Source organism: Festucalex cinctus, chromosome 5 (genome assembly GCF_051991245.1).
Source record: "Festucalex cinctus isolate MCC-2025b chromosome 5, RoL_Fcin_1.0, whole genome shotgun sequence".
NCBI classification, from domain to species: Eukaryota; Metazoa; Chordata; class Actinopteri; order Syngnathiformes; family Syngnathidae; genus Festucalex; species Festucalex cinctus.
Window position 1 is genome coordinate 8,588,659 of NC_135415.1, and position 13,842 is coordinate 8,602,500.

General features: G+C 41.5%; 2 protein-coding genes across 2 annotated transcripts in view; one reads left to right on the forward strand and one right to left on the reverse strand.

Moving 5' to 3' along the window:
* ube2d4 (ubiquitin conjugating enzyme E2 D4) overlaps positions 1-13,842 on the forward strand; it is an 80,242-nt gene that overhangs the window by 21,448 nt on the left and 44,952 nt on the right. The gene's annotated exons all lie outside the window — the stretch shown is intronic.
* Positions 1-13,842, reverse strand: part of tcf7l1b (transcription factor 7 like 1b) — a 41,402-nt gene that overhangs the window by 15,881 nt on the left and 11,679 nt on the right. The window contains exon 4 of the mRNA XM_077523012.1: positions 1,853-1,936. Within this exon, the coding sequence (XP_077379138.1) occupies positions 1,853-1,936 (84 nt within the window). The remainder of the gene's footprint in view (positions 1-1,852; positions 1,937-13,842) is intronic.

Sequence of the window (13,842 nt, forward strand, 5' to 3'; positions counted from 1 at the left end):
CAGATTATTTTCTGAAATATTTTCTTTGTTAACTCATTTACTCCCAGCCATTTTCCCAGAAGCAATCCCGTTCGCTCCCGGCTTTTTTACTAGATTTTGACTGATTTTGCAAGGCCCACAGAATATTGTGTTCTATTGCTATAAAACATGGAACCTATCAAAAGAAAGATTAAAGTCTCTTCTTTCATCAGGAAAAGAGGTATATTTCTATCTGTTTCCATTTTGCAGCAATTAGCATTAGAATATAGCTAAGTTTAATCAATTTTCACAAATCTATTTAGAATTGTGAGTAATTGAGCTTTTTTTTCCCTAACATGGCCCTGGATGATCTCCTTTGCTCTGCTGCCACCTGCTGTCCGTTTGTGTAAGAACTACCATTTCTGCAACCGTTCTTTGCAGTTTAGAGGCTGAATCAAAGCCTTCTGTATGCTTTAGCATTAAAAAAAAAAAAAAACGTATAAATACGTCTTTGGGACACTTAAAATATAAAAAAAATAATTATTATTTATAAGTTATTGGGAGCAAATGAGTTAAACATCTCTACTGCTTTAATTAATAAATTGATATATCATCAAAAGCTCCCTAAAGTCCCATGGTTTAATTGTAATCTCATTTTTATTCAAAACTAACTGAGCAACACACAGTGAAGTTACAAAAGCAGTTCTAAGTGTCAAAGAAAATTCATCAGGGTCACTGGCAGGTCAGGACTTTTTTCTAATAAAATATCTGTCATTGTGTTCAAGTGAGAGTAGTCAGTGTTGGATTCCCACGGGCCAACACCACCCCATCCACAACAGTTCTCCCCATTCAATGCGCTCGATGAGGACTTTGTCATGTGCATCACTGCGATTATGAGAGGCAGCAAATTGACCACAAACTCAGCAAGCATATCTAGAAAGGCTATCTAAGGTCAAACGGCTGAGTCACAACGGCTTCTTTGCTTCAGTGTGACTCTTTTCCATGTGGTGCTTGGCATGACCTCGTTATCAATGCAATCAAACAGGTGAGGATGTCAATAGATGCCAAGAACGTCACGCAAAGTTAAGCTAATAAAAAAAATGTTAATGTTTTCGGTCCCACATGTCACAGCCCAAACACAAACCAAACGGGTCTGCTGACGCCACGCATAATGTGAGACGCAACGACGTCTACAGGTTTACACCTGTGTGGGAGTTCAAGACGGGCACAGAGCGTCACACTTGAAAGTTTTATGGAAGAAACTGAATTATTTCCATATTGACAGACAAAGAAGTCAGCAGTTTGCCCCTGGGTGCTGCAGCTGTTTAGAAATGAATGTGGAGGGATGTGAACTAAGAAGATTTAAATGCAGAGTATAACTCTGTTATTGGGAGTAACCACATTATGGTGATAGGTTGATTAAAGCAATTATTTCCGTCACTGTAAATGGATTCTTCTTATAAACTTAATTTAATTAACGTTTTGAAGATGTAGTCTGCAGGAAACGTCCCATTAGTAGCAAAAATGCAGGAAGGAACGATTTTTAGAGCACGTATACTGAGGCAGACTTTGTTTTATGGGATTTTTATATATATATATATATATATATATATATATATATATATATATATATATATATATATATATATATATATATATATATATATATATATATATATAAATTGTACTGCCATAAATTTGGACTTTCTTCCCCCTTGAAGTCATGCAACCTTTTTGTCAAAAAGAACTCCATCTCTGAAGCACGCATGAACAAAAATGCTTCACTATTGTGTAAAACAGTCTGTAAAACAGGCAACACCGACTCCAAATTTTATCCTAGATCCAATAAAATATTTCAATTTGTGTTTACTTGACAGTGTTTTTGTGCACTCACTAAATGGCCTGGCGTTGGAGAACGGGAATCTTTGAGCCCTGCAGAGCCGGGGACGTCCAAAAGAGGCCATTTCATCTGCAGATACTGTTGAAAAAAAGGCATAATAGCAGATTGAAATAACAGCACATGGCATACAGCAAGACTATCATACATCAATCTATGATTTGCTGCATTAATGCATCGTGGCTTCTGACTCAACTTTAGCAGCCACACCTTTTGCTAAAGTAAAAATGACTGGTGTCAACACCAGACTGTTGGATGGCTGTGAAATTGCTGTTTGTCAAGGGAAAAACAAGTGGCCAGCTGTGGATGCCCATCGCCGGGCGGGTGAAAAGAGACAGCTGGAAGGAAGCCCCAACAAAAGTGCAACGAAAGGTTGGGCTGCAGAGTTGACGCAAACCCTGTCTCAATTGATTTGGCCTTTTGTCCCACCTTTTGTATCACTATTTTTCATACAGTTTTCGCAGTTATCACAAGGTTATGTAATTATTTGCATTCAGTAGCACTCACCAACTGGCCACAGAAAACAGAGCTATAGTCAAGTTTTTTTCCTCATCTTTTGATTTACAGCACAACGCAACAAGTTCAACATTTTTTGTCCTCCAGCAATCGAGTTAGCATGAAGCCAGATTTCGAAACGCAACCATCTGGTTTATGAATCACTTTAAATGTCGCGTACAGCAGTTTGTCATGCATGTGTTTTTTTTTCACCTTTGGACAATTTCAAATTAATGTCACTCAAACATGTCTATGTCAAAAACAAACACAAAGCGTATCAAGGTTGTTGTTTTTTTTGTTTTTTTTCCATTTGTTTCTTTTGGACACGTGTGTGTATCATGCACTCTGAGTTCCAGCTTCTTACACCGCTGTCATTTATTTACATAGCATTGTAGCTAATGGATCCCCGTTCACCGGCGGGCTGATCTCCACTGATACAAAAACTGCTTAAAGATGGATTAAATGTGACACTTGAAGGCAGTACTAGTAAAAAAAAAAAAGAAAAAGAAAAAGAAAAGAAATATACAATTGAAAACCTTTGTCCCATTTTCAAAAAACGGTGCATGATAAATGATGACAAACAAGCTGGCTGGAGGACTCATGCTTTCACGTTTGGATTTTTAAAACACCATTCATCACTCCGGTTTGTAAGGAGGAAGGAAGCTTGGATGTCTGTGGGTTAAAAATGGAAAAGACATTATAGCAGAGGGGGAAAAGGGACAAGAGGGAAAAAAACATTTTCAGGAATGAGTTTGTCGAGCAGGCGGAGGGTATTGTTTCCTGACAGCTGGGGTCCAACAGAGTACCGGGCCAGGGGGAAGGGGACCCTTTTTCTCTTCGAAAAAAAAAAAAAGAGGGGAATTTCTTGACATCAGCCCTCTTCATTTTCACTATTCTGCGTGAGGCTGAATTGTGGGTTCCAACTAATGGGCCCATACAACTGTCAGGAGGCAGTTGCTTTTACAGACTGCTAGCTCACTCTTGAAACTTTCTGCCACTGTGTACATGGGGCCTAATGAATGCTGCACTGTGGGGATAAAATCCAAAACAATGCAGTTTTCTACATCTAATCTATGTCAATCATGAGGTCTTCCACAAACGAAACAAGTGCTATTGTGTGCTATTTGGTTCAGCCCGGCCCTGCCCACCATGACTCTCCTACCCAATCCATCCGTTCTTGACAGCTTTCTGCCAAGAATGAGGAACGTGCCCTGAGGCCCCTTTTTCACAGCACCTACCTTTTCTTTTAATTGCCAGCGCACCCAATGGAGCAACTGTTCACACACTTCCTAGTCGCTCACTGTCACATTAGCTGCTGTGCCACTGCCTACGATACAAACTACAGCAGAATGCCACTCACAAACATGAGCGGGGGCGTGAGTGCCTAAGGGGAGTTGTTTCCGAAAACAAATGGCTAGGAATTATGAGCAAAAACTTTTGTGACAAATGAATAAATGCCACATGATAACAATTATTATACATTTTGAGACCACCAGTGTGCATATGTAATTTGAAATAAATGACAACCTAGTAGGCTGAGGCAATCTGTCAGTGCGTCACTGACGGTCACCTGTTTTGCTGAAAATTGACCTTACGGTAAACTACACCTGCATGAGCTAGTAAACCAATCAAGACGTCATGTCTGCGACGGCACGTGCATTTTGCAAACGAAAGCAATCCCGCTCCTATGCGTGGTTATCCAAAGCCAAGAAAAAAAAACAATAAAAATGGTCAAACACTGTAGTCACAGCTTGTATAAGAGTGATAGCCATTATTCCATTCAATTAAACCATGTTTTACAGTAGTCACGGCTTGTTTAAGAAAGACACAAGAGAGACACTGTCCGGATTATTCCCTTCCCTAAACCCTCAAACAACTACGAGCAATGTCTGCGCTGGATCAAACTTTGTGGAAGCGCACACAGGACCAGTCGAACCCCTCCAAAATGACCAAAAAGTACTATGTCTGCACTAAGGTAAGGTTCTCCATTGTGCTAACGATAGCTCCGGGTATCTAACCGTCTACGCGTTTGTTGACTTACTATTTACTATAAATGCCAACAGAACAAACACATGACCAGTTGAATGCCATAAACCACTACATCTGCACTAAGGTAATGTTCTCCCTTGTTGTTTTTTAGCCAAAGGCTAATGATAGCTCAGGGTAGCTAACCGTTCAAGCGTTTGTTGACTTACTATTTACTATAAATGTCAACAAAACATTGAAACTATGAGGAAATATAAATTCATTATTACCCGGCTTGGGGAAAAAATGTCCAAAAACTTTGGTTTTGATGACAATCGGTCGAAGTGAGTGAGGCGACTATCTCTTCCTGACTTCTGTAGCAGCAGACAGCGATGTGTATTTTCTTTTGTTTTGTGGCAAAATTGCATGGTGAGGGAGTGAAGATACCCTTCACTAAAAAAAATTTAAAGCCCCCTTTGCTTGCTTCAAAGATAAATATCGGCATCCTGAAAATTCCTGACTGAGAAATCACAAGGAAGATTTGACAACTTTTGCATTAGTGTGAATGCACTTCAGCTCATCTCAACCGGTAAATGTCGGCGGGGGGCTGCTTGTTGCATTTAGTTGGCGGGGAGGGGCGTGCCATGGTAAGGTCAATTTTGAATGCTCAGAAACTGTAAAAATGACAGACAAAGTAAGTGACAGAAGAAGTGGGTTTTCGTCTGTCGACGTAATCATCACTAACCGGGTCAAGCAAGGACCTCTCACTCCATCACTGACGGATGCCCATTTTGTTGATGAATGATGAGGAATGCCCACCTCTCTTCGGTCCTAAAATAGTGTTGACAAAGTAATGACCAAAGCGTGGTTAAAATAAAAAGACGGACTGACAATGAGGGAAAGTGATCAGGGCACTGATGAATGACCAATGACGGACCGGGAAAATGTTGTAAATTGCCCACCCATTCATTCTAGTCAGCTTCATTTTATTTGAATACAACTGGAACAGACGTATGGTCCCGGCTCATAGACATATCTGGTTCAAGCGTTGGAAGCACTATTACAAAAACTCGGACAGACAACTGAAAGAAATGTGTGTCTAAGTGATGTTTAGCCGATCCATTTTTACAATTCTTTAATTGTCTTCCAGCCTTGCTTGCAGCCTCCAACACTCAGAATAAACATCAGTCAATGTGCTACTTTCACAGGACCCAGATGCAACAAAGGTGGCAAAGATGCCACCGAATTTTTCCAAACTGGAACTGCTACCCTTTGGCTTTTTGAAGAGTGAATATGACATATGCTCTGGGGCATGTAGGCTGCCAGAGTAGGGTTCTAATTGTTACATTGCTCTCATAGAGCGCTGGAAAACACAGCCAAGAGTCTTTGTCATCTGTGAAGTGTGTGGTGCCATACTTCAGGCCAACATCACAGTGTGGAAATGAGACAGATGTCTGGACATTTGCTGTCAAACTAAGTCACGCACTCTGCCAAAAGGGACAGAAGAAAAATCCAGAACTATACAAGAAACTAACTTCATATTTCAGAGGCAGGGCACAATCCGAAAAACGAAAATGTTTGGAATTCAATCAAAAATTCTATACAAAAACTACAATGGGAGTGGGATAACTTTTGCCGCGTGCAGCTCAAATCCAATCAGACAAAGTCAAAGAGCAAATAAAACAGTGAATGTGTGCAAAGGGGCGGCTCAGACAAGGCCTCGCGCTTGTGAAATGGCTTTGCCTAACTTGCAGTGAATAGCATAGCAGCAGGAATGCCTCCACGGATCGCTCCAGCAGATAATGTCAATCACCTACTGTGGGGAGAACCCCTCCCCATTGTTTTCTTTTAGCCCCCAACAGCAAACAAATGGGCCACACAGCTTGCTCTTTTGACTGAGGTGTTAATTACCATCCCCTGCCCATATGAACAGCAACTCCAGACAATAGCCCTGTCAGGCCCCGACACAACAGTCCCTCCCTGGTTTGCTCTGCTGATATCACCTGCTTATGCGGGGCTATTGACACCTCAACCTGATATATGCATGAAACACAATTAAAGCTTTCAGAACAAAGGGACTGTGATAAGTAGCCTCCCCCTTGTCTCCAAGTTTGCATTAAAGTCATTGCTTGCCAACATTAGAGGCAATTACATTGACAATTCTTAAGCAAACCTCTGCAGTCATTGTGCTAATTTGTGTGTAATTGATGGGGAAACGACAAGCAGCTCAGCTGGTCAGACCCGCAAAGCCCTATTGGGCAAAGCAAAATTTTGAAAGGCCACCAGACCTTCTTATCCCATCACCATGAAGTAAGTAGATTAGTGAAGGAGGAAGCCATTTATTAAGGCTAACTACAAAGAGGGTACAAAAAGAGAGAAACAACAAACATATTTAGAAGGCGGAGTAGAACAAGAATTTTCTTCAAGATAAACATGCCTCTTTCACTCTTTTCAGAGCATTTTTGCTACTGCATTACCTTTTTTTTGCCACTTACTTCAGTTACTTCCTGAAGAAGCACAGTGTCTTTTCATATGAACCCCGTAAAGCTCACGGTTCTGTGTTGAAGATAGCATCCTGCTAATGGCTACCACATTTGAAGTGCCCATTAGCCTACTGAGGAATGAAGTTAAGTGACTATGTCAGGGACACTCCCTCGGTTTGCCGGGCTTCTATTGTGACCTGCTTGGTCGTCCCGCACTCTTATTCACAGCCAGTTTAAAAAAAAAAAATGGGTCAAAGGTCAGACATCCAGAGTGCTGTGGTTTCTATGGTAACATGGCCTATTAAGGCCAGGCTCATTGGCCTCTTAACATGCTCTTGTACACAAAAGAACTATTAGTGCAAAGAGGGAGAGAGGAGAGTGAAGAGTGGAGGCAGCGTCAGGGAGGTCCTAACAACACGGCTTCAATGTTTTTCCAAGATTTCGACAATCGATCCGCCTGCACCTCTGTCGAAAGCAAATACATTTTCAGAATTGTTCAGAATATTTGGAGAAAAATAATGCTTGTTGTAACTGCGAACAGCGGCGTCATAGTTAAAAATGTGTGACTGACTCGTGCATATTTTGTATGTAACTGGCCCACAAGCTGAGTTTATTTGTAAAGTCCTGGGAGTGAATTTACTGTAGTTTCAGTAATAAAACAGCATGAACTAAATACAAGGCCAAGATAAACCCACCCCCAATAGAGCTTCTTTAATATTCTAACTCAGTGTTAGAATTTTTGCAAGTCAAGCAACTTTTGCAGGGCTTTTTTTTTTTTTCTTCCTTTTGCATGACACGGTCCTGAGTTATTGCTTCCTGTATCCACAGCTTTAGAGTGTTAACTCACATGTGCTTTTATACCATGTAGCCACCCTAACTAGCTGACTTTCAGGTCATTTTAATCGTATATAATCACATAAAGTTCTTTACCTGTGGTTAAAGTGATGAATAAATGAGTCATTGTGCTAGGGAGTACAACAGCAGGTCACGTAGCGTTAACTGTATAATTAAACACACCAGAACATAATTATGCATCTGGTAGGAGTGAGGCCATCTCATAAAGACAGAGAGGAGGGTGTAAAGCTGTTCAAGTCAATTACAAGAAGTTAGTTATGTGGTTTCTTATACCTTCGAGATCTGTTTTCAATTGTCACTGGCACCTCTGCTCAGTGTCAACATGCTCTCATGTCAAGACGGGATCGTGTCAGTGGCTCCGTCACGTTTTGTATCCTGTGCTATTGTTTGTCCAGTTGCACAGGAACACAATTTTTATTTTTTTTTATTGTTCAGGGAGTAGGCTTATTTCATTGAAATTCACAGCCGTAAACGTCTGTATAATTAAGTCCAGAACACAACGTGGTTAGCAGCGCTCGGCTGGAGGTTTATGGCAAAGCCCGACTTAGAATACGGTATGAGTGCACACCTCCACGTCGACGCCAGTGAGAACGTTTCATTTATACCCGAACCCAGACTGATATCATGCAGAATTTCCTGCCAGGGCATTAGAGGTAATGATAAGCCTCCTCACAATAACAGGGTGAATAGCACGGCACGATTACTCCGTAAGCCCCCACCGCCATCTTGCTTTTCTCAGATGGGGGACAGTAAGTGATTTTTCTTGGCTCTTCTTTTAAATAAACTTCCTTAAAAAGAGTTGCACATACAGACAATGCAGCGAAGAAGTTTGAAGCAGTGAAGTGGGTAGAAGTACGTGTAGCGAAGGCAAAGGAGTTTTTTTTTTTTTTTAAGTGACTAAATTAAACACATTTGTTTCTGCTCGCACATACCACAAGTCTTATGAAAACAGAGGGCTGATTGTGTTCACTCTGCTGGTCCACCCCCATGCCCCTTCCCCTCCACCCCTCACCACCACCTAACACCACCCAGCTTCCCCAAGCCACCCCCATCCCCTGTCCCGAGTGTGAGCTCCCCACCACCACCACCACACACACACACACATACACAGCTGCCTGCAGATGCCTCCTGTGTTTGCTCTGCGAACACGAGCACAAATCTCCAGGCCCACAGACTTCTGGGCCCTGCCTCATCTCACATTTTACTACCTGACATCCCTAACACCCCACTGTTAAACCCACTCTGACTCTCCTGTCTGCCTGTTCACCACCTGCACGCCAGCTCAAACACACACACATTCGCATGCCGCAAGTATGCGCTGCCACTTGGTCCTCTCATGGGAATTGTGTATTTTGAAACACTTTGGCACAGGTGATGGAAAAATATGTTTAAGAAAATCATTGTCAAGGGTGCTGCAAGCAAAATAATTTGGTCACATGCCACCGCTCCCGTTCTAATTAGACAAATAAGAGCAAACAAAATGTACTGGCCTGGAGTTGTTTGATACACAACGCTACGCTACTACCTGAACAAGAAATGTTTCTGATAATGTAGATTCATCTTTCCACAGTACGAGACAGAACCCGAACTACTACCATGACATTCCCCAGGGTTAGCAATGCGTATTGTCAGCAGACTGCAGTGAGAGCTGGATTGCAGCCAAGTATTTTTAAATCTCAAACATTTGTTGAAAGGCCCCACTCGCAATTTGGAGTCCTCATTTTCATCATACTATTCCTATGGTATTGAGGATGGAATCATGATCTACTGATGTATGGCTATACATTGAATTTGGCTTGTTTTAACATTTTGCAATAAATTTTCCAGTTGGAAGGTTATTTTGGTTTCATCAGACTAAACAAAGACTCAAAGTCATATATGAATTATGTATCTGTTGGTATAAGAAAATTTACCTCATACTGGCAGATGGTTCTGATCAATTCAAATAATGTCAGAGTTTCAATGTTTAAGTGACTACATTTACATGCAGTCAAAATTCCAGTTTCTGAAGCATTTGGGATAACCCGTTTTCATGCTTGAGTGGAAACTGTTAGTCCTGTATACGTGGTCATTTGTGTTCAGGCGCAACTGATGGACAATGTTATTACACAAATAGATGTCATTTCAACGTTCTATGTTCAAAAGTCATTATATTTATGTCACTCACCACGCTAAATAAAGTGCCGGTAGTCGGTTTCCTTCTCGTTCCAAAAGTGGTTCTTTGCGTCATCATGTTTAGTTACCTCTGCTTGGGTATTTCCGGGAGATTGCATGTCAGGAGCACAAACTTATATACATGTACAGTATACTGTATGTGTGCACACCGTAGCATTTTCGCAGAAACTAACGTGAAAACTTGCGGAGAAAGTGTATTCATTGAAGTGAGACTCATTTAACGAGCAGGATGACACTACACGTAAGTCATTCCTGTACTACAAAGACCAGAAATACTGTAAGTGAAGACAGAAGAACACAGAAGTAAGAAGGAAGACAAAAGAAGACTAAAAAAAAGGAAGGAAGAAGAAAGAGAAGAAATAAAGAAGACATATTCCAAATACGTTTATAAGAACAAGAATTCCGGTTACGAAATGGGTAACCCAGGGGTCTTATTCGGGTTTTTAAACCCCCGGAAAAGAGCATGTTCGGGTATTTACGCTTTTACATGGCCTTTCAAAACCCAAATATTGACAATATTCATTTTAAAAGTTTTTTTTTGACTGCATGTAAATGTATTCACCATTTCACACACAAGGCTGAACTTGACATTTTCAACAATATATACAGCTGCTGCTCTCCTTCAGTTTTAGTACGATCTACTGTAATTAGAACCTCAAGGTGATTATGCTCTAACTATCAGATTTCTGCAGACTTTGCTCAGGAGAGTCCTCTTACAATTACACAGAATCCAGGAATGCAAAGCATGGCCAGACAACCACTCAAATTTTGTTATTTTAGCATAACAACAAAACGCTCACTCTCAAAGTTTATGAACAGAATGCAAGTAGGAAAGTTTATCTTTCTTGAAGAGCTTTTTCTCAACCCCCCAATCTGTGCCACAATTGAACAAACTTCTCAGTCCAAACTGCACACTGCTGCAAACAATTAGCGTAAACCCAAGAACTGTAAGTTGTTCTGAGCGAGACACTGGGAAAGAGAGAGAGAGAGCGAGAGTGAAGGGGGAGTGACCGGAGTAGGAGAAGGGTGCTTGCGCACAATTACAGCAGGGATTTATGGCCTGAGAAACAATTTATAAATCACAGTGCCTGTGCTAATGTGCTCCAGATTGTTCTCCATGCAGCTGCAATTTTGGTCTGCGTGAAACGGCATAATAAACCTGGCTGGAGGACATGTTTGGGTGGTGGCGGGGCAGGGAAAAGTTGAGATCGTGGGTGGGGGCTGATGAGGGTGAGGTTATGTGCTCCCAAACTTCCAGAGGTGTTTTAAACAAAGGAAACGTGAGCCCTTTTTTCATTACCCGGTGTGAAAGTTTGCCCAAATAGCGTTGTCTAAAACGTGGCCTAACCAAAAAAGAGAGACTTGATCTTTGGGCACTGATGATCAGACTAGTGCATGTTTTCCAAGTTACCATTAGATCAGCACAGTAGCTGGACGGCAAAAACTTCCAGAATTCTTCCCGACAAGGAAGCGCAACAGATTACACTCTAAAATATCCAGGCCCAAATCCAAAGCAGATTTCTGACCTCATTGCGAAACGCTATCCTTATTACATTGTAACATAAGTGAAATGAATTCTCAATTATAATAAGAAAAGGCAAATGTTGCAAGCTGATCCCGTCATTGTGGAAGAAGGCTGGTGTGGAAGAGGGGATCGGATGTAGCGAGGATAGCCTGGGCTTTTGTGGCCACTCAGCCAACTGGCCCTGAACCTTGGCCTCTAACCCTTCACCCTGGGGGGCAAACAAAGCTCTGAGTGACATCTGAAACTAGACACTCTGTGGAGAGAGAGTGTCTGCTCAGGACTCCAACAACCCCATTAACTCTGCAGGAAAAGATGTGTGGCATTTTACTTTTGTTTTTGATAGATGTGTACAATGAGGCTGTGAGAGGTGGGCACCCTTATTCAATCTTGTTTACTTATAAGCGCATCCATCTTGCGTGGAGATGAGTTAAATGCTCCATATTGAACGACACAAGGCAGAGTCAGAGTGATACACACATGCCTACAATTAGGGAGTATCAAAATAAATTCCTCCTAATAAGAATAACATGAAGCTAATCTTGGCTTTTTAACAGACTCGCTGATGCATTTTCCCCATCGCCTCAGAGGGGTTCTGTTGACTGGATCTTAGCGCTCTGGCATTAGTAAACTGTCAACAAAAACAGCTCGAAAAGTTGGTGGCGTATGTGCAGCCATGTGAATGCGAGCCTCCGTCTCCAGTATGCTGAAAGCCACTGTAGTATTTAAATCGGGCAAGGAGGGAGGAAGACTGGGCCAAGCATTCTGGAGCTCAGCTGTGAGGCTCTAAGCCGTTGCCCTAGGGTTTTTGTCCTGCCTTTCAGGGCAAGTCTGAGGTAGTCAAAGAACCTATTCATGGCCGGCGCTCCCCCTGCCAACACACCCATACAGCCCCAGTTAAGTCAGCCGAAAGCTATAGAGCCTCCCCATTTCACACGAGAATCAGACCTGCCCCTAAAGCCTGCTTCAGGGATCTCCAATGGCCAGCCCCTCCAACCTATGTACAAATCAAACAAAAGGGCTTCGTGGCCCATTCCATGTCATATAAGGTTGATTAGATCCCCCCCCCCCCCCCCCCCCCCCCTGATGTAGATGCTCTAAATTTGAGGCAAAAGCCAGCGACATTTGTCAGGATTTGGTGTCTAGCCATATAAATGGCCAGGGGATTATGTCAACAGAGAGCCATCCAAGCACTTTGAACAGAAAGGACAACCTGAGCTTGCCACATGTCTCCAAAGAAACCGAATGTTGATCATCTCAGTTAGACACAAGGGGAATTTCACCAGTGTCTTATGTCTATGGAACACAAGGTTCCTCAACCACACTATTTACTTGGAACTAATCAAGAACATTACCTCAACATTTTAAATTGAGCAGATAAGGTCAGGAAAGAGTGATATCCTGTGGTTGAGGCAGATGTGACACTCACTATAGCAGTCCATCAGATGTTACTGTCGTTTATTCCGCCAGGATCCACAAGTCGGTCTTTAGATAAGGCTGCTACACATTTCGGATGACTTGTGCTTTTGCTTGGCTTTAATCTAATTTGATGCTTGCCAGAACATTGTGACTCCTTAACAACTACAATTGGTTTATGAGGGTAAGTGACGGAAGTAGAGGGCACCCAGAGGTTGCATTATTGCCAATGCAAAGTTGTAATTTCATGGGACACTTGTATGAAAAGAATGAAACTATTATTGGCATAATCTCTCTCAGCAAATCAAGGACAAATTCTCCCACACAAGTGTCAAAGGTTTCTCTGCAATTACATTTTTCACATATGTGTAACAAGTTATTTGAGTGACATGATTTAAAATTTTCATATCTAACTTTTTTTCCCCAAAATATGTATTTATTTATTTATTTATTTTATGTATTTTATTTTATATGTCATGTTTTTATTTATTTTATTTATTATTTATTTAATATTTATTTTTTTATTATGTTGGGGGACAATCAACAAATGCGCGCTTTAGCCTCAAATAGACATACGCTAGTCAGATTTAATCCACCGATTTTAGGACATGAGACTTGCTTAGCTGAAACTTGTGAAAGACTCAACTTGACTTTGACTTGGAATTCATGAGGCCCGTCTTTGACTTTGACTTGAACTACATGAGCCCTGTTTTTCACAGACAGGCGCCAGTGCGTAAAAAGGGGCACATTTTCAGTTGCGTTACCGGGGGCAAGTCTAATTTGGCACTTCTGTAAATTTAGTTGACAAAAAGTAGACAAGATTTTAGACTTGCGAAAAGCAGGTCTAAGTGATGGCACAGGTGGTGTAACACAATTTTGGTGGATTTTAATTGAGGCGCAGGCAGACAGATTAGGCGATCCATGCACATGTGTGGTAGATGTCACCGTGTTTCATTCATAAATATGCTAACAGTGTGGGACAATCCCTTGAATCAAATTCATTCATTGAACGAATTATTATCATTATCATCTTCAAAATATGTTATTATTATTTTCAATTGCCTGAGTCGCATGCC